The 26,123-nt window shown below is 41.6% G+C and overlaps 1 protein-coding gene across 1 annotated transcript in view; it reads right to left on the bottom strand.

Annotated features, from left to right (window-relative positions):
• Window positions 1-24,826, bottom strand: part of CRTC3 (CREB regulated transcription coactivator 3) — a 1,604,530-nt gene extending 1,579,704 nt beyond the window's left edge. The window contains exon 1 of the mRNA XM_044063561.1: window positions 24,606-24,826. Within this exon, the coding sequence (XP_043919496.1) occupies window positions 24,606-24,826 (221 nt within the window). The remainder of the gene's footprint in view (window positions 1-24,605) is intronic.
• Window positions 24,827-26,123: the final 1,297 nt, after the last annotated feature.

The raw sequence follows: 26,123 nt of genomic DNA, 5'->3' as shown, positions 1-26,123 counted from the left end.
TATTAGAACTAGGGCTTAGGAGACTAACCAATGGGGTGGTGAAAGCTGCACAACTTGCCTAGGCTAATATATGCCTTTGTGAAGATAGTCTACTACATACCTATCAACCTATGTGACAGGTACATGTCTACAGATAATAGATGTGTACTTCATTGTACAGTCATGTTGTACAGCAGGCACATGCACCACATACACTGTAATGCTTACAGATACTGGTGGCTATTATCTACAGTGGGTGAGATGTGCACCTCATGTCTTTTGTGCCATTGGGATGTGTGCTGGGTGGGACAGTCCTGGATGGCTCCTCGTCATGGTCACCCTCTTACACACATCTCTGCCCATCCATCTTTGGCTTATTATACTGTGTTCCCCCTACATATATAGGTACATAGGTAGGTAATAGGCTGCCTGAAGACATATATTAGTATGACCAGAGTGTGCAGCTATCACCACACCTGGGGTTAGTTCCCTATGCCTCTGTGTAGTAGAGCTAATGAAGTGATCCATGGTGTGAAAGTTCAGTTTCACATACACTCATCAAGGCTCCATCGGAAGAGTGTCAGTGAGGGACTCAGCTTAATGTAGGTTGGGAGCCCGTTCCAAAGCAAGGGAAGTCTGTGAGTTAGTAATGTATCCCTCCAACATGTTCTATTTATTGTTGTGATGATTATATCCCTAGAGCATGTGGCACAGTGAGCTTGGGTTTACTTCAGATAGAGCATGTACATCAGTTCTGCATTGGACATGGACCTGTATGTTGGGCAGAGATCGCCAGAGTAGACAGTATGCAACAGAGTACAGATTGAGTTACTTTAGTCTTGTTGCATGGGGCAACTGTTTGAGACCAGTAATCCTCTTGTTGAGGTACTTCAGTGGTTTTTCCAGCTGCTGAAGGTGCCTAGTCAGATACATTGCAAGTGTGTCGTGGTACTCTTTGATGGGTCTGATGACTGATGAGTAGAGGGAACTTTCTTTGACCTACATGCTAAGACTTTGGCAATTAGTGGGGACACATAGCATGATTCTCTAAACACTTTGTGAATGTGTTTGTGAAAGTAGAGATGACTATCCACATGTGTCCATAGATCCCTTATTATTACCTCCATATTTAGGGTGTTGGCACCTATGTGGTATTTGTATGACTGTAGCTCGAGGCCATAATTTTGACACCACATCTGTCTGACTGAGACTCTTTTTAAGGATGTCTCTGTTGTCCCAAACATCGGTTATGACAACCTTCTTGCAGTCATCCACAAACCAACTAACCATAGCCCTCATGTGTTTGACTGCACTTCTGAAAAGTATACACCAGACAGGAGGGGTCCCATGACTGAGCCATGGGGGACAGCAGTTGTTACCAGCTTACAGTCCAACAGGGAGACCACAATTCTTACCTTGTGGGATCTATCTGTGCCCCAGTTGGCAATCCATCAGATGACATACATGTTTATGCACAGATTGTTGATTTTGTGGATACGACGTGTGTGTGGGATGTTGGAAAAGGGCTTTTCAAGGTCTATGCAGGCCGTGCAGAGCTCATTTCATTGATGTGTGTCCTGGGTAACTGCCTTGCAAACTGTCTAGCAGGTTTAGGGACCATGATCTGCCCCTGACCAAACCAAAATGGGTAGTGTTTGATGTTTGTAGGCTCCCAATAGCTCTGTTTGAGTTCCATAATGATGGACTCCATGGCTTGCAGATCAGACTTAGGCTTATAAGACAATAGTTCCCATGGTCTGTTGTGCCCCAACACTTGTGGAGTGTGCCAAACATTGCTGTAACCCATTCCACAGTTTCATATCCTGTACAGAGGGTGAGTCTCAACAGACTGTTCAGGTGCAGGGTCTGTTTGTTTTGGAGTTCACATATGACACAGCCAGGGACACCATGTCACCCCATAGACACAGTGTTTTTAGGTTTGGATAGAGCTGTTTAACCATTGTATGTGTGATTTCTGGATTTTCACAATCTCCAGGTATGGTAATGGGCCCTTTTGTCAGTGAGAGGGGGGTTACATATGTATGAACCTGTCTGACAAGATTCTGGCAATGTCAGTCATGTACATGTATTCATTTACACTTTACACTAACTCAGAACATATATGAGTTTACATTGATATTTATGACATAGCTAAAGAAAGCTTCATGATTCTCTATGGAATCTTTGGCAATATTTTTGGCAGAGCTTGGCTTGGATAATGTTAGGAGTGCTCATTGTTTCTTGATGATACTGATCGGAGATTTATTGATCTTCTTTGGATTTTAACTTTCTTTGAACAACTTAAGTACTTGTATTACATAGTTTGATTATGACAGGGGTCCAATATATTATATGGGTCTGTTTTCATATCACTGTGTGCGCTAGGCAGGATTGGTGAATAGTGACATGTGTCTGGAGTAAGAACTGCAACTGTCAGATATCTGTGGCCCACTGCTGTACTCAGACATGGCCCAAGTGTGTGAGCATGCCCAGTATGACCATTCAGTATGTTGTTGACTGAAATTTGCTTCATTTGTGTAAGAGTGTGAGCAAGTTCAGTATGACCTTTCAGTATGTTGTTGACTGACATTTGCTTCGTTTGTTTAAGTGTGTGAGCATGCCCACTATGGGCATATTACCGAATAGCTGGGTAACTACAGCAGAACTAGTAAGGGTGACTGCTAGAAAGGTGCTTGGTGTGACATCTGGACAGAGGAAGGAGGACAAGGAGACCTGGTGGTGGAATGAGGAAGTACAGGAGAGTATACAGAGGAAGAGGCTGGTGAAGAAGAAGTGGGATTGTCAAAGAGATGAAGAAAGTAGACATGAGTATAAGGAGATGAGGCACATGGCAAAGAGAGAGGTGGCAAAAGCTAAGGATAAGGCATATGGAGAGTTGTATGTGAGACTGGACACTAAAGAGGGAGAAAAGGACCTGTACCGATTAGCTAGACAGAGGGACAGAGCTGGGAAAGATGTGCAGCAAGTAAGGGTGATAAAGGATAGTGAGGGAAAGGTACTCACAAGAGAGGAGAGTGTGTTGAGTAGATGGAAAGAGTATTTTGAGAGGCTGATGAATGAAGAGAATGAGAGAGAGAGAAGGTTGGATGATGTGGGGATAGTGAATCAGGAAGTGAAACAGATTAGCAAGGAGGAAGTAAGGGCAGCTATGAAGAGGATGAAGAATGGAAAGGCTGTTGGCCCAGATGACATACCAATGGAAGCATGGAGGTGCTTAGGAGAAATGGCAGTGGAATTTCTAACTAGATTGTTTAATGAAATTTTGGAAAGTCAGAGGATGCCTGAGGAGTGGAGAAAAAGTGTTTTGGTACCTATCTTTAAGAATAAGGGTGATGTGCAGAGCTGCAGTAACTACAGAGGGATAAAACTGATCAGTCACAGCTTGAAGTTATGGGAAAGAGTAGTAGAAGCTAGGTTAAGAAGGGAGGTGATGATTAGTGATCAGCAGTATGGTTTCATGCCAGGAAAGAGCACTACAGATGCAATGTTTGCTCTGAGAGTGTTATTGGAGAAATACAGAGAAGGTCAGAAGGAGTTGCATTGTGTCTTTGTAGACTTGGAGAAAGCATATGACAGGGTGCCTAGAGAAGAGTTGTGGTATTGTATGAGGAAGTCAGGAGTGGCAGAAAAGTATGTAAGAGTGGTACAGGATATGTACGAGGGTAGAGTGACAGTGGTGAGGACTGCAGTGGGAGTGGCAGATCCGTTTAAGGTAGAGGTGGGATTACATCAAGGATCAGCTCTGAGTCCTTTCTTATTTGCAGTGGTGATGGACAGGTTGACAGATGAGATCAGACAGGAGGCCCCATGGACTATGATGTTTGCAGATGACATTGTGATCTGTAGTGAAAGTAGGAATCAGGTTGAGGAGACTCTGGAGAGGTGGAGATATGCTCTAGAGAGCAGAGGAATGAAGGTCAGCAGGGCTAAGACAGAATATATGTGTGTAAATGAGAGGGAGGGTAGAGGAATGTTGAGGATGCAGGGAGTAGAGTTGGTAAAGGTGGACGAGTTTAAGTACTTGGGATCAACAGTTCAGAGTAATAGTGAATGTGGAAGAGAGGTGAAGAAGAGAGTACAGGCAGGGTGGAATGGGTGGAGAAGAGTGTCAGGAGTGATTTGTGACAGACGGGTACCAGTAAGAGTGAAAGGGAAGGTCTACAAGAGGGTAGTGAGACCAGCTATATTATATGGGTTGGAGACAGTGGCATTGACAAAAAGGCAGGAGTCAGAGCTGGATGTGGCAGAGTTAAAGATGTTAAGATTTGCATTCGGTGTGACTAGGATGGATAGGCTTAGGAATCAGTATATTAGAGGGTCAGCTCATGTTGGAAAGTTTGGAGACAAAGCAAGAGAGACGAGATTGCGTTGGTTTGGACATGTGCTGAGGAGGGATGATGGGTATATTGGGAAAAATATGCTAAGGATGGAGCTGCCAGGTAAGAGGAAAAGAGGAAGGCCTAAGATAAGCTTTATGGACGTGGTGAGAGAGGACATGCAGGCGGTTGGTGTGACAGAGCAAGATGCAGAGGATAGGAAGAAATGGAAAGAGATGATCCGCTGTGGCGACCCCTAACGGGAAAAGCCGAAAGAGGATGATGATGATGATGTGTGAAAAATCTTGTTGGTTTTTACTTCAGGGCTCACCTTTGTGTTGTACATTGACAGGAAGCACGCTGTGCCTGCAGGGCTTCCATGAGTCAATTTGCATAGACTTATCAACATTTCTACATACAGGGGGGATAGCTATTATTTGTACATTTCTACCTGGGGGGGCACACCTGATTGTTACTGTGGGTGTATATAGGATGAGGGGTACTCTTGACACTTATACACATTTGCTAGGCCTGCACTGCTATGTCAGGTACTCCATTTCAGTCTGTACTGTTGCCTATTGTACTGGCTTGAGGCATACCACTGTACTACAGACCTTAGTTTCCAATTACACACATTTTAGTTTGTGACTTCATAGCCTACCCAACCCACATCACACTGCCTGGCCTGCTGTTATCTGTCTGCATAGGCCTGGGAGGAGGTTACCCATATGCCTCTTCAGAGGGCATGATACAGCATTTGTTTGTGTTTGTATTTGTCTACAACTGTCCTGCTGGCTGTGACTGTTAGGTATGTGACCCCCCCCAACTGGTATGTGTGAGTGACTTAAGTTGTGTCTGTGTCAGTATTGAGGGTGGTGCTGCAGGGCTGCCTATGTCGGATGCACATAGTACACTCCCTATACATGTTTGAAAACAGGTAGTGTCAAGTTAGGCATCCCTTTTACTGTATGTGCGAGTCAGAGAGAGGTGTCATTTCCAGGGTTCCTACTGAGTCAGTGAATGTGCTATGCGTTGCCTCTTTGCCAAGACCAGGGCATACTGGGCATGCCTCCTTCTTCCTACTGGGGCAGGCTCAGGTTGTTCCTCCTCTGAGTCATGCTGTGCCTGTGCAGGCCTTGGCAATGGTGGGGGGCTGTTTGGCCCTGCCCCATGCTGTTCCTGCTGCAGCTGTTTCTGCAGGATCATATTGTGTAGCATGGCACATACCATAACAATTTGGGTACATGTAGTTGGTGAGTACTACAAGGCTCCACCAGATGTGTCCAGACACCGGAACCGTGACTTGTGCATCTCAAACACACGCCCTATTATGATTCTTGTTTGTGCGTGTGCCTCATTATGGAGTTCTTGTTCAGGTGTGTGTGCATTTCTGATGGGTGTCATTAGCCATGGCTCCAGTGCATATCCAGCATCCCCTACTAGGTGACCGTAGGGAATGTCCCCATTGGCAAATGACTGGTACAGCTGGGTCAGATGCCAAATGTGGGAATTGTGATAGCTTCTAGGGCATCCAGCACACACATTCATTATTATGACCTGGGCATTGCACACGAACTGGCAGTTGATGGAGGGGAAGCCCTTGCGGTTGATGTAGACCCTACCCCGCTCACCAGGTGGTGCTTTGATGCGTATGTGCATGGGGTCTATTGCACTCACTACCTCAAGGTATTCTGCTATTTGGTGGAAAGGACGCATATTGCTGGCCATGCTTCACAGGAAGTGTGGAAATATATTTGGTCACCGACATGTGCTGACATGGCATCCAGGAACTGGTGGAGTACCCTGGATGCTTATGCCTGTGAAATCCCCATAATATCACCAGTTGGTCTTTGGAAGGTACCTGTAGCTAGTATTCTTAGGCCAACACATACCTTGGTATCCACTGGGATGGGTTCCCCTCTGGTGGTTGTGTGTGTGAGGTGTGGCTGGCACAGCTCAACAATTTGCTGTAGGAGGTCTCTGTCCACCCTATAGCACTCCACTATCTCCAGCTCATTTAGCCCCTGGAAGGTTACCCTGGGTCTGTACACTCTTCTCCATCTCCTCACTGTGGGTTGCTCAGCAGCATTCACAACATCAGCACCCTCAGCCCCTTGCACATGTTGGTTTATGATAGCAAAAGCAGCCCCTAACATTTTGTCTGACTTAAGCTTTTTAAGCTTTCCCTCTTTGTATACTGCAGTGTTGCAGAGTTCGTGAGAAAAAACAGGAGGGAATGGTGTTTGCAGAGTTTAAAGTGCTGGAATGGGCTAATCTGCTGCCTGTGTAATTGGCTGATTCTGATATATTTCACCTGGCAGTTCTGCTAGTTCTCCTTGGTTAACTTCCTACTACTTCTTTTTCTTCCTTTTGCCTTTCTGTTTTGGCCCGGGGGAAGCGCCGCGCAAACGAGTGCCAATGCACACCAACACGCGCACACGCAGTGTGCATGTTTGCAAGGAGTTTCCTATCTTATAACAGTGTGCACCTTGGGTTTGAGGTTTTCAAACAGGACAACTGTAGACATGTCTCTTTTGCAATCCTGAGCAACTCAGGGCAAACACGAGCCACTGTGCTCCAATTAGCTTCAGCCTGTCTGACACACACCCTAATGATGTCACCTATATTCTAGTCTTATACTCACCTACTCCAAATCTTACACTCTTGGGACATGCCTCACATGCTGGGGAAAATTGGGATTCGCTATCCTTATCCTCATTTGCATAGGATTTCCTAGTAATGCATGATTACATCTCTCACACTGAGTTCCCCCCCTTAGCAACCACTAGTCAGGAGCCATGTTGTCTTCAGCCTGCCATTCACCTGCATGGCAGAATAAGCTTTTTGGTGAAAATGCCTATTTTTAGCTTTTTTGAAATAATTTTTTTGTTTTTTTAACCGCCGCACGTTTGCGCGGTGTTGCGCTATGCTTAAACATCAGAGATCGGGGGGGAAGTAAAATTGTTATGTTTTTAAACATTTTGCACTGCCAATGGCCTTATATTTGGCTCTGTTTAGCTATTTGCAGAAATGTACTCTGTTATCAACGGAGTACATTTCTGCGGGTAACACTAATCTTCCACGGACAGGTTAGTGTTTGCTGGATCTCAAATTTACCTCATTTGCATGGCTTTCACCAGCAAATGAGGTAATTTGCATACCATGATGCTGTTCGTGCAAGACTAGCTTTAGCAGCTCTTGTGCACGCCACTACAGGCTGTTCCTGGATCACACGGCAGACATCTTGCCTGTGTGATGTCATACACTACTCTAACACTCCGTGCAACCTTTTGAGAATCCGGCCCATGGTGTCTTTCAGTTTCAATGCAGCAAACAGACACAATGTCTAAAACTAGGGAGATGTTGTATTGTCTCAAGGGTGAAATAATTACTAGTTTTGAATGTGAAGGAATACAATTATTGTATGATTTCCAGCATCTGCCAAAGATCTGAGGTCTAGGTATTTTCACAGGTAGATGCTAAATGGTGCCAAGCTTCCAGCAGTGGGGGTTTCACCTGGGATAGAGACAGTTGACAACAAATTATGTCAATATGCAAGCTATCCCAGCTGTCATATTTGAGATATTAACTTGAAAAGTCTCTTAGAGAGACAGTGCATTCTGTATTCAATCTTGGATCTGACAAGAACCATTCACCATAACATCTGCCTTGCTTTGCAAGTAATTTTCTAGGGTATAGTAACTCTCTTATATAAAGTCAGGAATATAGTAAAGCTTAGTTTAGATATTTTTCTTTATTTACTTGAGACTGCCCTGCAATGCTGCTTTAAATATGTCCTTTGATTTTGAACTCTGATGTCACTGTGATTATATACTGAGTATTTTCTTGTTCTTTTATTATTTATTATTAAATATATTTAAACTTTTCATTGTGGCTGATCTTTGTAAGACATATCTAAGTTTTGAGAGTACTTGCATATTTATTTGGTGACATTGTGTGGGCCACTCCTAATAGCCTTGTTCTTGGTCAAACTACCATTTGTATCAATATTAATATTACACAGTAAGATTGGACACCCTTTGTTAAGGGCCTTAAAGTAGAAGTAGATGATAAGGAGTTGGCTGGTGGCAGTGATAACTACCTTATAGTCTGGGCAAAAGGAGGCATAGCTAGTAAACCTGTGCCAGCCTTTCCCAGGTGTGTGTGTGTGTGTGTGTGTGTGTGTGTGTGTGTGTGTGTGTGTGTGTGTGTGTGTGTGACTCAAATATCAAAGTGTGTGTGTGAAAGCTACTTGGGCAGGGACATGAAGCACTGGTTGGACAGAGATGGTGCTGGAGGTCTTGGATTGGCCACTCAGCTGAGATCTCAACTCTATTGCTGTGCCAGTGGGGAGTCTTACTGGGGATCTGGAGAAAGAGGGAGAAACCCTCCCCAGGATGACTGTGGTCTCTGTGTGCTCTAAGGGAAATTGCACTTGATGCAAAGAGCTGCATCTGGAAATAATGTGTGTGCCTGTTATCCTCCCAGTGTACGTCTTCCACTGGTGCCAGTGATGAGCATTGAGGCTCCTTGATTACTGGTCCAGTGGAGGGTCATCACAGAAGTAACTTGAGTCTACAAGTCTCATGAAGATATAACACAAAGTTCTAGTATTTGCTGCAAAACTTTATTCACGGAAGATCTCTGGAGAAGGCAGTAGAGATAAAGACTACTCTGACAGGCTGCAACTGCTACCCTGTATGTAAAAAGAAAAAAAAAACTTCAGTTTAACAGTCACTTGGAAAGGAGCCTTTTTCCCTCTTCCTGCCATAGCAGAAGTCAACAACTAGTGATCTTTCCTATAAATGTTAGCTCCATTTACAAAGTATTTCAACTGTCTAAAAAGGTGTGCAGTTGTACAGCACAGCTGTGAATGACATGAGTTCATGAACAGAATTCTGTGGATGGTAAAGTTCACCTCCCTCCCAATAATATAATCAGTGTTTAGTTTATTGCACAAAAGGGTAGTTTTCCCTTTTGATGACTCCCATTTATGAATTATTTTCCACCTCAGCCCTGCTCTTTCACAAAACATTTACAATAAGCATATCCTTCCAAGGCCCACAGTAAAAAGAAGCTGCTCACCATGGCTTCAGCACTGTGGGGTGGGGGTGTGTGGGGGTGGGTGAAAATAGTTGTACAGATGGACTGAATTCACTGGCTATGGTCAGCATAACATATGCTAAGGATGTGTATACACGCAGACCTTAACCTTATGAAAAATCAAAGACAAGCAAATGATAAGACCTGTGATTTTAAACATGTGTCTTACTGAAGCAACCTGCACTAAAAACAAAGTCTTTCAAGACAAATACTTAAGATCTGATGATGATGCCAGCTCAAACATGGGAACCACAAGCTTCTCTCTGGCAAAAAAGTAAATGTCTCACAAATGGATAGGATCTCTAAAGAATGTCCTGAAAAGGATTGTAAGGTTCAGATTCTTAACCACCATGACAGCTACCAAATGGAGTTTAATGGAGCAAAGACTTAACACCTGGATCAAAATGCTTGGATAGATACTATAGGATTTAAAAAAAAAAACAAAAGTCAGGAAGGATAAAAAGATCTGCTACCTTGGAAAAGGTCCAGATGGACACAGAGGTGCACTTACCGCATGTCTTTTGAGTGGATGGTTTCTGAAAAGACTTTAGACTATCCTATCTTAGAACAGTAAGGGATAAGCCAATAATGGAACTATAAAAAAATGCAGCTATTTTCAGAAAAGGAAGTTTATGGTAAAATCTGCCCAAGCTACAAGTCAACAGATATTTGCAACATGGGAGATAAAAGACTGGAAACAATAAAATGATCTTGTAGCACCAGGAACCACAACTTTCTATGCTAGAGCACAACAATCAGAATAATATTGTTATAAAAATGTTTATCTATTGCTATTACCAAAAAAAAAAAAATGTTTCTATTTAGTTTTATTTCCTAACTGCTACTACTTTCTATATTTCAGTTTGTATGTATCTTTACTGTACTTCTTTTTACATTGTATTTTTGCATATGTCTGGGGGCTTTTCTCCCCGGGCCTCTACTGAAAATGGACATATATTCAGTTAGACTAGCCCGGTCAACAAATGTAAAATAAAATAAATAAATAAATAATTCTGGGTCTGAGGCAACTGGCCAGTAAAGTCTGACACCAAGGGAAAAGGCAATAAGGATTACTCTGTACCTTTAAGACAAAGTAAAGTCAGAGTACCCCTAATCCTACTGCTAGAGAAAGGGTCAGGGATAGTAATTTCACCACTTTGAGGTAGCTGGGAAAGCAAAGAGTTTATACACAAGGTGACCCCAGCTCCTGAAAAAGATGTACAATGGTGACATATAAGATTCTGTATAGTTCATTGTGCACCCAGTGACTGGAAGGCCTAAAGCAATCATTTACCAAATCAGACTACCCCTGCTATGGGTCACTAGGGTCCAATTATCCAGACTGAGAAACAACTGAAACTTCTGCAGTCTTAAAGCCATTGCCAGTATCCTGGATGCATACATGAGGCTGAAGAGTTGGGAAATTGGTCAGTTCCTGTTTAGACATGGCGTAACCTCTTCAAATCTCTTTTTGAAATACAGCCATGCGCCTTAAAGATCCAAAGAGTGCATCCAATCTCCTCTCAACAGAAGACAGCATTGGCTGAAGGGCGTAAATGAGGAAAAACTCTTTGAGGATGGAAGTGTTGAGGTTGTTACATTCAAAACTGATTACAGATCCATAAAGTGGAAATAAATCCACATCCTGTGTTATCTTTAAGGTCTAACTGGGAACTCTAACTGTGAGGAGATTTTGCACTTATTTCCTCATCACGTCTGGTTGCCACAGTGGGCCATCTGGCCAGTACAGGGATATGAAGATTGTAAAGGAACAAAAAACACCTCCCTTGCACACACGACATATCAATGGCAGACCACACTGACATATGCAAGGAACATCTTAGTGACATCCTCCTAAAAGAGGTGGTCACTCATGGAGTCAGGAATGATGGTGGCCATCCTGAAGTAGATTATGGCTATTCTAAAAGTGCAGAGGAAGAGGACACCAGCCTCTGGTCCATCAAGCTTTGTTAGAGCTAGCCAGATAGGCCTGCTGATTAGGGTTCCGGTGCAAAGTTTCCATTGCCTTCATTGAGACTATTAGAAGGCTCAGTGTGGGTGGTAGAGTTACTGGTCTTTCTCTTTTATGGGCTTCAGTGAGTCATCAATCTTTAGCCCATACAGCAGGGGTTCCATGAATGGGGAGTTAATCAAGAATACTCTGGTGTCCTTAGTGAAGGGGTTTAAAACAAATAACAGTGTCAACACATCTCATTGAAGATTCCCACAAGCTGGCTGCTACATCTAAAAGATCATAAGTTATTTGGACCATGAAGGACCCCCCACCAGAATGGGCTGTGATAACCTGGGTCTTGAGCATGTCCTTAGACTTACTGTCAGTTATGCTGTCTGCAAACTGTACTGCTTCAGAAAGAAGTTGTGTCTGTTAAGTACATTGTCTAGACACAATACTTCAATAGGTTCATGGACAGGGTTTGGACAAGCACAGACCTTACTAGATAGTCCACAATACACACAAAAAAGCATATGTGTATGTGTGTGTGTGTGTGTGTGTTTGGCTAAAGCATCTCTGCTAAGACCAACCAATCCATTGGGGACTTTTTTAACCAGGTGCTACTGTGTTTCCTCCAAATTTTATTGAATAAGATCATTAAATGTATCCATTATAAGCAAAACAACCACTAAAAACTGTTTAGTGACAGAACAGACCTTTTACAACCTCTTTGCAGGGATGAACAGCATCTAAGGGCCATCCCTCTGCTCCTGTAAAAGTTTCAGAATTTCCCAAAGTTTAAGGTTATCTGATAGTGAAGTAACACCCACTTCCTTGTCCAAGCATTGGTGCCAGAGGGATTCACATCAGTGTAGCAGACATGTCTGAAGTCAGGGACAGATGTCAGGTGTAAGGTGAAGGAAAAAATGCTGGCTGGTCCACATTTACAACATGATGCTTAAAGGTCAATAAAGTGGCTAATATCTTGCTAGCCACTATCAGGTAAGTCATAATCACTATCACATAAGTCATAATCAACCACAGGAAGTACAATGTTAGGTATTTTGCTAGCAAAAACTGTAGCAAACCAAGCCAGTTCCTCTGTGGTTCCCAGAAAGGGGAAGCCACTGCATAGGAGAACACAAGTTCTGGTGTCTTGGGATTTCTAGACCTACTCCTATTTTTTGAGGTCTGTACTGACTAGTGGTGGAAATGCCAGCAGAGTTGGCTGTAAATTTGCCTTTGTTGCTGGTTTCTGCATGTTAGATTTTAAAAGAAGTGAATATTCGAAAGACAACTATATTTTTTAGAGTTCCTATTTTTTTATCCTTTTCTTTGGAATGTCTGACTCTTTCTTGTAGACATGTAAAGGCAAAGATTTGAAGATGAGTAATTCTACCTATAAGCACTGACAGCATTCTGTCATTAAATATTTCTGAGTGCTTTGAGACATCTACATATGGCATATTTAGCACCCCATAAACTGCAAAATTATTTTCTGTATCATGAATAGGCTTAAGACAAAGTAAACAATATACACATCTGCAGCAGTAACTTGCTTGCCACAGAGACACTAGTATTTATGAAAGCTATACTAATTGTTTGGTGTGAGGCCACAGAAAAAGAAAAAAATGGCCAATAAACAAGTGGTTTAAATCAGTAAGGGAATGCAGAAAATTAAGAAAAAAAAACCTCCTTCAGCTCCTAAAATGCATTATTACAGAACATTTCTTCCAATTGCTCCACCTCCCTTGTTACTCTTTCTCCCTGGTAATACCTGAACATCTCATTTTGATCTTCTCTATGAAAATGTATAATTGTATAAGTAAACTTTCTATGAAGGTTCACTGTTGTCGTAGCCTAATCTATATGGGTAATGTACTGCTAAGGATAAAACAGTCAGCTAGTTTCCAAAGCATCAGGACACCTTCCACACATTCAAACCATTAGTTAGTTTAGGCTGAACTGACTAAAATTCAGGTTTGGCCGCCACGCCCTTCGGAGCTTTCATACCAACAGATGGAGGAAGGCTAAAGCTCCAAGAAGACAATGGTAGGAATATGACAATAAATGTACACACCCTGGTCTAAAAAACATACAAAAATAAGGGGAATGGATGGAGGAAGTGGCTACTACAGCAGTGATCATTCAAACATCTACTGTTATGATAATTTCACTTACACAATTGTACTATGTTCTTCACATGGATCATCGCTGCAGTACCCTTAGCTTTATGGCTAGATTACTGTAGCTTAACATGACTGTGTGGGTGAAGAATGAGGGTCAAAGAGTCTCTGTAGAATGCTCCAAGCAAAGCCTGTCTTAGACCTGGAGAAGGAATCTAGTTTATAGTGCTTTATAAAAATTGAGCAAAAGACACCAATTGCTGATTTTAGAATCCAACCCTTTCTAAAAAGTGGCAGCTGAGGCCAAGTCCCTTGGTAGACTGAACCTTGACCCTGCCTGAAATTGTTCTGTTGTGGTAGATATAACAAAAAGTAATAATATGAGACAACCATTTTGAAATAGTCTGTTTTGACAGAGGTTATCTTTTTTCTTACCTTCATAAGAAATAAACAGCTGATCAGAAGTTATAAAATATGCTGCTCTGTCAAGGTAGCACATAAGTTATCTGTGGACTTCCATGGTATGGAGTATCCTTTCTCCCTTGACTCTAGGCTGTGGAAAGAAAATAGGGAAATGGATAATTTGCCGTTAAGTAAACTTGGATACCACTTTATGCATAAATGAAGGATTGGTTCTTAAGGAAACCTTATCTTTGTAGAAAATGAGATAAAGTTGACCCATCATGAGAGGTTGCAATTCAGATGCCCTTCTTGCTGAGATCAGAGCAATTCATAAGACTATTTCCAGGTTAGGAACCTTGAGACAGTCTGATAATGATAAGCTGTGTGATGAAATTAGACACTGTCATCTGTGCTAGCATGTCTGGCTGAAGTTTTGTACATCATTTAAGATTAACCTGTATAATATATGCCAGCATGATTAGCTATGGTATAAGTTCCTGTATGTTGATTAAAACTCTGTTTGTACAGGATGTTTTAAAAATTGAACAGTGTGATTTTACATGTCTAACTGCACGTTTGTAAAGGAGATTCTAAATGCATGCTGTGTCAGAGTCAACTGATCTACAGATGCATTTTTCCAGTTGCTCTGTGTTTACTTTTCAGAGACTGAAGACAGGAAGGAACTTTCAAATCAGCTGTTTGTTGATTTTCAAAGAATGAAATGAAAATAAGAACTGGAACAGTTAAGACAGTTTACCTAGTTTATAAAAGAGCCTGCTGAAGACTCGCAGTTGTATACACAGTTCACAGTTGTACTGAGCAGTGGATACCCAAAGGACTCAGCAAGAACTGTAAGCCTGCCTTTGCTCTGTTGCAATATTTAGTTTAGATCAGGGACAGTGTTCTTCAGTTAGAGAGGAAATTATAGCTAATTAGTTTTTCTAAATGTTGGATTTCTATCCTTCAGTATTAATTTCATTTTCCTGATGATTGAATTCTGATTGTTTATTAAAATTACTGTTTTATATTTGTAATCATTTTGCTTATTAAATATTTTATTATCTTACATAGTGGCTAGTCAATTAGTGTATTCTTTAGCAATTCAAGAGTGCTTATATCTGTTTTGATAATTCCTGGGCCACTCCGAAAGCCTGGATGCTTTAGGTCAAATGCTACAATTTTTTTTGATATCTGATTTTAATAACTGGACACCCCTTTGAAAAGACATGTAGACGTTCTGATTGGTGGTGGGTTTTATTGTATCATTTGGTGGAATGGACACAGCTGGAAATCTGTGTCAGGCTTTCCCAGAAGCATTTGGATGTGTGAGATTCAATTTATTTAAGCATGAGTGTATCAGAGGTCTTAAACTGAGACACACTGCTCTGGAATGTCCCAGTTCGATGCCAAGAAATTCACTACAGTGTTTTTGGGAAAACTGCCACTCATGCTAATTACTCTGTTGAAAAGACACCCCAAAGAGTTGACCCAGTACATAAGGGGTGGACAGAAGTAAACAGTCCATTCCCAGGTTAAAGAGCATATTCCTGTTATGCTCTTAGGGGAAATTGTGAAACATTACTCCTGTTTAAGTGCCGGTCTCACATTGGAGTCAGTAGTGAGGATTGAAGTTCCTTAGTTACTGACCCAGGATAGTAGGGAATGTCACAAACTGGTTCAAATAGAGCAAGAGCTATTTTTTTACTTTAGTGCAAAAGGCTGTGGGTTCCATTCCCACAACAGGTATTTGTATTAATTCTCCTTTAGTGACACTGCAGCTGCAGTATTCTTCAAATGAGATATTCAACCAAGGCCCCATCTCCCTGAACATATGGCATTTATTCAAAAGAGTGGAGGAAGTTCCCGGGTGCCTTGGCCAAATTTTCATAAGTTAGTCTAAATGCCACTTCAAGTCTCTACTGAAAAGAAGCCACTGGCATAACTGGACTAACTTAGTGCAAATTAATATAAAATTAAGGTCCCAAGGAGGAGCCACCTGTTTCTTAAAGAGGATTTTTATGCAACTCCCTTTTGAAAATATTTTCACATGCGGTTACAATCAAAGAGATGAATCCATGGGCAGACATGTTGAAATGGCTGACAAACCTTGATGGAGGATAAAGGCAGGTCACAGGATAATAACTCATAAAAATACTGTAGACCTCAAGAAACACTAGCCTTCAATGGGCGCTGGTTCTTTTTTTAAAACCAACTAGAAAACCTTTCTCATTTACTAATATATGATTTTCTAGTAGCAGTCTTTCTTGCCTTCATTAATACCTGCCTAAAAAAGGTATTAAAAATTCTGTCATCCAGCCAGTCAGATGTAGTTGCTTGCATAAGTAAATCCAGTCTGTAAGGAAGCTTGGGGTAGTTGCCCCTTGCCATTTCCAAAAAAAGGGGGAGAACCACTATTGCCTGGGTCAGAAGTCCCCACAGTGATCTTTGGGGAGTCATTCTGAATCTTCAGGATGACCCTGGATATTAGTGGAAAAGCATATAGGAACATTCCTGTCCAAGAAAAAGAAAATACATCTGTCTTCCACGTCTTCTTGCATGGAGGCCTGGAGCAGAATTTCATTAACTGACTTTTGTAAGTGGAGGCAAGCAGATCTAATATTGTGCTCCCCACAATTCAATCAATTCTTGGAATACCCCCTGATTCAGTTTCCATTAAGGAAAGTGTGTCCTGGTCCTGCTCAGTTGGCCTGCAACACAAGTTTGCTTTGGTGATGTGTAAAATGCTTGTAATGGCTACCATGGCTAGTCTGCACAGCAAGTAAGATCTGTTTTCCCATTGCTTGTTTATGTACCATATCACTGTGGTGTTGTCTTTAAACACTTGTAGATGTCCTAGGAATGATGGTTGAGACAGTAGACAGTATTTATTAGAGCTAACATCTGTTTTTATGTTTATGCGTTTTTGACTATATTCTTTCTTTCAAAGACCCTACACTTTTATTCCCATATACATTACTTCCCAAGCAAAATTAGAGACATCTGTTGTGACTGATTGTACTGGAGCATGAGAGGAGAATGGGAGACCTGGATTCTGAGAAATTTGATGTCTCCATCACAAAATCTCACTTTCACAAATCAAAAACCTGGAATCTGAAATGAATGTCAGGGGGGTGCTGATACTGGAACCATAAAGATTTCAGGTACCATTGGATTTTTCTCAATTGCAATCCTAAAAGAAGTACCATGAGGATAATAAATGCCATGAGACGCACAATACTGAGGCATCCGCTGGCTGAGATGGTAGTCTGAGTGGTCAAACTCAGGAATAGATCCAGTTACAGATATATTTTCCTGTGGGGAAAAAAGCTCTTTTAACTTGAGTTTGCAGGTGACACCCAAGTCATCTAAAAGCCTTTTTAATGCAGCTCTTAATGCAATTGGTAGGGTTCTTAATGAACCCCCAGCCTTATTTACTGTTTTTACAATGTTGGCTTACTGTATATGAAAAGTCAGTTTGCGGATATATCAAGCAGAACAGGTCTTGGTACCAGTGTTTTCCTTACTAAAAAGTATAACTGTTTGTTGCACGTGCTTTTGCAACGCACTACCAAACAAGCTTAAAGCTCAAAGAGATGTTGTAAATGTTTTGCTTGCAGTGTCTGTAAAATTGGTGACTGTGTAACATGCTTTAAGTCTGTCTATTGCCTGACACACGACTGTACAAAGAGTTTTTTTTTTTGCTACCTGCTGCTAGATACATAGCTCACTAACAAGTGTGTTAGAAGGTGAAACCTAATATTGTAACTGATAAGCTTCTAAAGCGCATCGGAGTTTGTTTTGCGCCAGTACCGGCGTACTGTGTATGTGTTTTTCAGTATGTTTTTTAGCTAAATAATGTCAAATTCCCCTGCAATATGCTTGATGTTAGGAAAGCTTTATTATACATAACTGCAACATCAATGTGAACTGTAATTTGGTTAAAAAGTGTATCTTTAGTAGCTAGTGTAACTTAATACTTCTTGTAGCTGACACGCTTCTACAAGCGTACTGGAGAATCAACTGCTAGTACCGGCTTATTGTATATGGGTTTTCTGTATGATCTTAGCATTTAAAATAAGACACTCCAGCTATTCACTCTGTTGTTGTAAGGAATACTTAAAGGTACACGCTGAAGCTGTCTTTCAACATTCTAACATAGCATAGCTAAGGTCACACGCTGAAGCCGTTTTTAACCTTAAATGGCTCCATAGGCGATTTTTGTAGGGGCTTGCATCAACCCAGGGAACATAGAGTGTTTTGGTGATAACAGCCGATGGCACCGACTATCTGTGACCGAGTGCTGCACGCAGTACTGAGTAATTAACCGACGCCACCTCCTAAATGGTCAAACGGTCACTTTATTGAGTCGGCCATTTGAAATTTATGTAGTAAATGCTACGCTTTGGTAGCGCTTGTATTTAACATTTGAGATTTTTGGTAGCACTTGTATTTAACATTTGAGATTTTTGTAGTAAACACTATGCTTTGGTAGCGCTTGTATTTAGCATGCAACCATGCTTTTAATTATATTACCACAAGAGGGGACGCTATATAATTCCTTACTTTTATATCAACAAGGCTATAGTAGCACAGCATTGAATTGTTTCTACCATTATATATGTGGACTTCTGTTCTCACACTACTGTTTTAGGTGATGCTACCATCTGTATTTGGTTCAACAACAGATTATCCTTTAGGACATAATGACCCTTGCATGAATAGAGGTCGCATCAACCACACTCAGGCTATAGACCCTGTTCCTCCAATTTTATATGTAGCATGCTAACTGATTTGCAATGTTTTTAGAATCCTAGTGTTATTGCTACATGTAATTGCTAGATTGTAACTGCATTATCTGCCCTATTTAAATGAAACTACCCATGCTATGTTTATTTTTTAGTGAACCTCATTATATGTTGAATAGAGACCTATTTTACCTTGTGTTTGGCCTAGTATTGTGTATTATGCTTCCTAATGACTGTGCTTAACATTCTACGTATTTAACCCCTTTGTCTCTCTCTCTCTCCCTTTATGCAACCAGTTGCCCTGCCTGTTCGTAAGGCACTAACATTGTGGAACTGCCCTGTCCTGTTGGCCAGCTACCTCATCCCATCTCATAACAGCCATCTTCACCCTAAACTAAGGAAGTGATTCATATCTTGCCCTGAGAAATAGCCTCACAAGGACAATAAAAAGGAAGATAGTATGTGTTTTATAACTTCTGTCAATAAAAGCTGCACTGTATAAACTTTTGTAGGTTTTAAAGTACACCTTCCTGCTAGGGAGACCAACAGCCATAATCTTCCGATTTCTCTTCTTAGACCACCTTCCCTCCTACACCACTATAAATACCTAGTATCCCTTAAGTCCTCCTCTATTTCCAAGACCAGCTACCTCCTAAAGGAATCTATTGTAGCTATACATCCTTTGGCCACTAAGTGGCACCCCATCCTAGATCTAGCATTCTGTCTACATATACATCATACATGAATATAGACTCCTTGCTTGTAAAGTCATAGTCCCACTTCATTCCTCTATCACCTTTCTCTGTACCAACTCAGCTACCCTCCCCATATCCCTACTATCAAGACTAACACCTTCTACCCTTTTCCTTCACTTAACTTAACCTCAGCTATCCACTGATTGTTCTCCTTGTGCTCACTACAAGCGCTCACTCCTTCTGTAGCTCTACCCACTCCGTTCGCCCTGCGGGCTCACTCCGCTCCCCTACCCTGCCCCCAATTCCCACCTGCCCCCACTGGTCCTACATTTATTGCCAACCCATACTCCCTGCCTCCCACATCACCCAATCCCCTCACAACAGTACTCCTCCCACTTTCTCTCAAAACACCTGCCCCTACACCAACCATACCTCATCAAGCAATTCTCCTCCCCACTCAACATCCTTTAACTAAATCATCCTAAACACAAACATTTTATTGTTTACTTCTCATCAAAAGACTTTCCAAAATGCTCTCTCCTCCCACTACTATCCCTGCCCTTACAACTCTCCTACTACTCATCTTATCCCTCTTTACCAAACTACCTGGTATACCAACCTCTACCTAAACTCTCAATATCAACTACCAGCTGCCTACCCCACAAACCATTTCCACAATATCTCCCCTTCTTTAATCCCCTTACACCCCACCTTGCTCTCAACACTAAAACTCTTCCAAATCCAAACCAAATACTACAAACTTAAACCCTCCCCCTCACACCCATTCCTAACCTAACACACTCCTACGAAACTTATCCACCTTCTCTCCTACCTTAGCTTAGCAGGCGATATTCATCCCAACCCTGGACCAAACAGTTCCCAAACAAGTTACCTTAGCTCCAATAAAAAACCTAACTGTAAATACCTAACATTCCTCACCATCAACGCCCAAAGCTTAGCCAATAAAATCACTCTCCTCCATGTCTGGCTCAACAATAACTCACCAGACATACTAGCCATCTCAGAAACATGGTTAAAACCTCACATAACAGACACTGAATTCCTTCCCCCTGGTTTCCACTCTCTCCGATGTGACCGCCAAAATAAAAGAGGTGGTGGTGTAGCATTAATCTACTCCAATCACTTATCCATCACTCCCTTCCCAATCCCCATCCCTACCTTCAGTAACGCAGAACTAATATCAGGCATTCTAAAATGAAATGACCATAAAAGCATCTGCATCATCTCCCTTTATATTCCTCCTGGAAACAACACCAAAACCCTAGAAGACATCCTCTCTTGGACCTCCTTAAACATTAAATATGAAACCTTTATAATGGGAGACGTCAATATAGACTGGCAAAAATCAGCAACCATAATCCCACCTTATCTATTAATCTCTTCAATTTTACTCAACTTATTAACTCTACAACCAGACCTAACAAAACTAACCTCACAGGCTCCATCCTAGACTGGATCCTGGTGTCCCACCCTAACAGAACCACTTCATCTGGTGTCTCTCCCAACCCACTAGGAGACCACCTACCTGCCTTCACCCACAGAACCACTTCCTCTTTCTCACACAAACTCTTACATACTCGAAACTTAACTAACTTTAACCCCTCCACCTTCTCTGACTCCCTTAAATATATCAACTGGAACCAACTAAAAACCTTACCCCTAGACGAAACCATCAATTTCTTCAACTCCAAATTCCTTTCTGTCCTAAACTCACTAGCCCCAATACGAACAAATAGAGTCAAAGCCAACACTGCTCCTTGGCTAACAAAAGAAACCAAAAAAGTAATGCAACAAAGAGATAAATCTTGGAAATGCTATCTACATCATAAACAACCAGATCTCCTACTTAAATACAAACAACTACGAAACCTAGCCAAAAAACAAGTCATAATGGATAAAAAGTCCTACTACAACCACCTACAAACAACTCATGCAAAAAACCCTAAACAATTCTGGAATTCCATTAACTCTCTCCTTAAGCCTGGTACCACTAACAACCCCTGCCCTGACACTAGCAAATCTGACCAAGAAATTGCCAACCTATTTAATACCTTCTTTACCTCTTCCATTGCTGAGCTAACCAAAACCTTCCCCAACAACTCTCCCCCACCTCCCTCTAGCCATGCTTCCTTTGCCTCATCTCCTTCAACCCCTACCTTTGAACTGAAACCTGTGTCTACCCTCCTTATAAAAAAACTTTTCTCCAAACTCAAACCTTGCACCAATGCCCCTGACAGCATCCCCTCCTTCTTAAAAACTGCCTTTGACAGTATTGCACTCCCTATCAGCATCCTGATAAATAGATCTCTTCTTGAGTCCTATGTTCCCAAACTTTGGCGCTTTGCTTTTATTCTCCCTCTCCATAAAGGTGGCAAAAACTGTAACTTCTCCAACTTCCACCCCGTAGCTATCTTCTCACCAATCTCCAAAATTCTTGAAAAATGCATTCACCTGCAGCTCATGCCATTTCTAACCAAACACCAGCTGCTCTCTCCCACCCAACACGGCTTCTGCCCTGGACATAACACTAATACAGCCCTCCTCTCCTTCTTACACTCTGTTAATTCAGCTTGTGACTCTGGCAACTTTGTTTCATCTATTCTATTAGACTTATCTAAAGCTTTCGATACCATCTCCCACTCTCATCTGCTAAATCATCTATCAAACCTCAACATCTCCCCCAATACTCTATCCTGGTTTTCCAGCTACCTTTCAGACAGGTCCCAAGCCATGAAATGGAGCCAAGCCTCCTCCAGCTTCCTCCCTACCCCCACAGGAGGTCCCCAAGGGTCCATACTTGGCCCCCTACTATTTAACATCTTCATTAATGATTTCCACAAAGCCATCCCCAATACCAAAATCGTCCAATACGCAGACGACTCAACTTTGATCTGCTATGCCTCCAACTTTACAGATCTCAAGTCTCTAACCCAAACCGCCTTCTCAACCACTGAAAAATGGATGCATCAAAACCACCTTGCACTTAATGCTACCAAAACTAAGATTCTCCTATTCTCACTCTAAATCCACCCCCACTGAAAAAAACTCTTTTATTATTACTAGCCTAAACAACTCCACCATTGATATTGTTCCCTCCATAAACTCCTAGGTGTCACCATTGACGAACACTTAAAATTCAACACCCACATCCAACTCAACATAAAAAAAACCCACATAAAACTCGGCCTACTGTACAGAAACAATCAATTCCTCTCACCCTCTACTCGTCACACCTTGGCCACTACTTATCTCCTGCCATCTCTTCTATATGGTGCTCCTCTGCTTACAAATCTATCTTCCACTCTAACCTCCAAACTAGAAGTTTGCTACAATAAAATCTCCAAATTCGCCACCAAAACTAACTCCCTCTCCCATTACTGCTCCTCCTTACAAACTCTAAATTGGCTTGAACTCCCTAATCAACTACTCTACCTCCAAATAGTCTCTGCCCACAAACTAATATTCCAACCCACACGCTGCCCCGCACTATCCAATATTCTTCAACCTTATACACCCCCCAGACCCCTCAGATCTTCCCACCAAAACCTTATTTCCATCCACAAACCCAAGCGCCCTGCTGGTCAACTTCTACTCTCCTATTCCCTAGCTAAAAAATGGAATGCCCTACCCTCTACTTTAAGGACATGTGACAACCTACACTCCTTCAAAACACAGCTCCATTACTACCTGCAAACTCAAAGGAAATGTAACTGCTCTCTTTATTCTTCACTACCCAAGCTCTCATCCCCCGACTCTCCTGGCTAAACTTCCATACCTTACTAATTTTCCCCTGTCCTTCTTCATTAATGTAACCAACTTATTTGCATCCTCCTTTGCTATATGCCTCTCTTCCTCCAGGACAATCCTCATTTAACCATCCTATTTCCTTAATTATTAACTGCTTAAATATTGAAAGCTTTTACTAGCTGTCTGTGGAACTTCCACCCAATTTTTCTCTGTAAAACAAATATATTTTTTGCTTATATCTTGTTTATGTATTTTATTTTATTTTACTTGTACTTTATTGTACTGTCACTATTTGAATTGTAACATTGTTCTGTGGAGCTTTTCTCCCTGGGCCTCCACTGAAAACAGGCTCTTGAGCCCAGTGGACCACCCCGGTCAACAACTGGAATAAATAAATAAATATCTCTTCAATATTAGCTGCAGTCAATCATTCTTATAATGCAACACATCCAGTTCTCAGTACTGAGCTAATGGTCAGCGACATGGATGTGTGAAGGGCAATTTCCATAAACTTTAACATGACAACAAAATAGTTATTTCTAATTCTATGTTGGCATAAATCAGTAGAACAGTTTTATTGCTGGAATTATTCCAAAGCAAACTATACCCTATTAAGTGATAGCTTATCAAAATCCAATGCCCCTCTGAACCCAGAGTTCACAACAATGTGGAATTGTTCACAAAGACCCTGTACAACCACAGAGGCTACTGTACCTACTGGAAACAAGCCCAAAAGAGTATATAACAAAAGGAAAAAAGTCATGACTAAAATCAGGAACAACTCCTATAATTATAGGAGCTCTCTAATTAATTAGTCCTCTTAATTTCTGGTTTGGCTGAAGTCCAACATGGCTATTTACAAGGTCAAGATATCTTCACAAGCTAAAGACAACTGCAAGGCTTTCTACAGCTATGTCCGAAACCTCAAAGGCAGCACACATCGGTGTTGCAAACTGGTGCTCAATGATACCACCTTCACTGAGCAGAATGAAATGGTGAGTTTGCTGGCTGACCAATTCAGCACAAACTTCGCCCCCACTTCCTCCAAGGAATGTCAACTAACATAATCCTCTAAACTATTAACAAGGAGCAGGTCCTGGTATTGCTCGCTAAGGCCAAAATTACAGCCTAAATGAGCCTCGAGGATGGCTTTTAAATAGCGGGAAACATGACCTATAAGGACCACTTGAGTCACTTTTCAACTATAGCCTCAAAACAGGATTTATACCATGAATATTGAAGACTGCAATGGATATCCCACTTCACAAGGGTGGACCATCAACAGACACTGGAAACTACACACCTATTAGCCTGAGTTGTCTAATATGTAAACCCATGGAGCAAACTATCATGGAAATGATCAAAGACATTGGCAACCTTAACACAGTGGACTCAACCCAGTTTGGCTTTGTTAAGGAAGAAAATGTTTACTAAACCTAGTGGACTTCTTTGAGAAGATCACCAAGGCAATGGATGAGGTGAAGCATCCCACCTACCTGGATACAATATTCCACTCTGGATAGTTGACAAACTCAATGAACTGGGCATAAATCCCTACATAACTCATGGGATTAACAGCTTGCCCACAAAGAAGACCCACGAAATCAGGATTGGTGATAACACCACCAGTACAAGACCCGTCACCAGCAGGGTACCTCAGGGCTCCATGCTGGAACTGCTCGTATTTGACATCTTCTAAATGGAGTTGAAGGTTCATATCAAGAGCCTTTGGGTAACCAAGTTCACAGATGACTGCAAACTGGGAGCCATCATAGGTTCCCTTGTGACACAAACATCTTACAAAAGGGTCTAACACTGACAAATGTCTGGTGCTAAGTTCACTGACTCAAACTTGATGCAAAGAAATGCACTACACTGCCTTTTGGGAAAACTGCCACTCAGGCTACTGTGTTGAAAATACACCCCTAAGAGTTGACCCAGTAGTCAGGGATCTGGGCACTTATGCAGACAGTAATCTGGCTTTTGATGAACATGTGGCCAAAGTAGTAAGAAAATCATTCTGTGTCACCCAACTTATAAATAAGAGCAAAGCATCCAGGTCCAAGGAAGTCATACCGCCACTTTGTTTGGCCCTTATTAAACCCATCATCGAATATAATGCCGCCTTCGGCATGTAACAGACCAAACATATGGAACAGTTGGAAGGTCCACAAAAGTTCCTTATCAGGAGAATCCAGGGTATAAACACGTTGTCCTATATGGATTGTCTGAAAGCCCTATATGTATACTCTTGTCACCTACAGGTTACTGATAGGCAATATATGCCTATCATACAAGGCATCTTCGGATCCAGCTCTGCTGGACCTTTTCACATCCACAAAATGAACAGCATCAGAACCATTAAGAATTTATATTTTGCTTCTGACCCAAATAAGACATGTTGGAGAGGCAGATGTCTCAAAGAGGATCCCCATGCTCTGGAACAGGCTCACCATCCGTATAAAGCAGAGTAAATCTCTAACCCTATTTAAGCATAACCTTTGCCAATGGATGGGAAATTAGAAATTCGCACTGCATCTGTCCCCCATGTCTCTATAGACGGAGGCAGATAATAATGTCCAAACGAATATATCCCCAATTAACCACTTGAAACTTACCAACTAACACACCCCCTACTAATAAATGCCCATGATACATTTATTTATTTATTTATTTTACATTTGTTGACTGGGCTAGTCTAACTGGATACATGTCCATTTTCAGTAGAGGCCCGGGGAGATAAGCTCTGAGGAAGCACAAAAATATAATCACGTTTACAAAGATTAATTCCATGTTAAACACTGCTAGAAAGAAAGACCAGGAATAATCTCAGAGTTCCAGGGAGATAAGCTCTGAGGAAGCACGAATATAATAACATATACAAGATTAATTTCATGTTAAACATTGCTAGAAAAAAAAGACAAGGAATAATCTCAGTGGTCGTTTGTTCTTAGTGTAGTGTTAAGTAAAAAACACTTAAAATAATACAGATGTAGTTGCAATATAACATGTAA

Source organism: Protopterus annectens, chromosome 2.part1, assembly GCF_019279795.1.
Source record: "Protopterus annectens isolate FY-2018-M chromosome 2.part1, PAN1.0, whole genome shotgun sequence".
NCBI lineage: Eukaryota > Metazoa > Chordata > Ceratodontiformes > Protopteridae > Protopterus > Protopterus annectens.
This window is presented reverse-complemented; position numbering and strand designations above follow the sequence as displayed.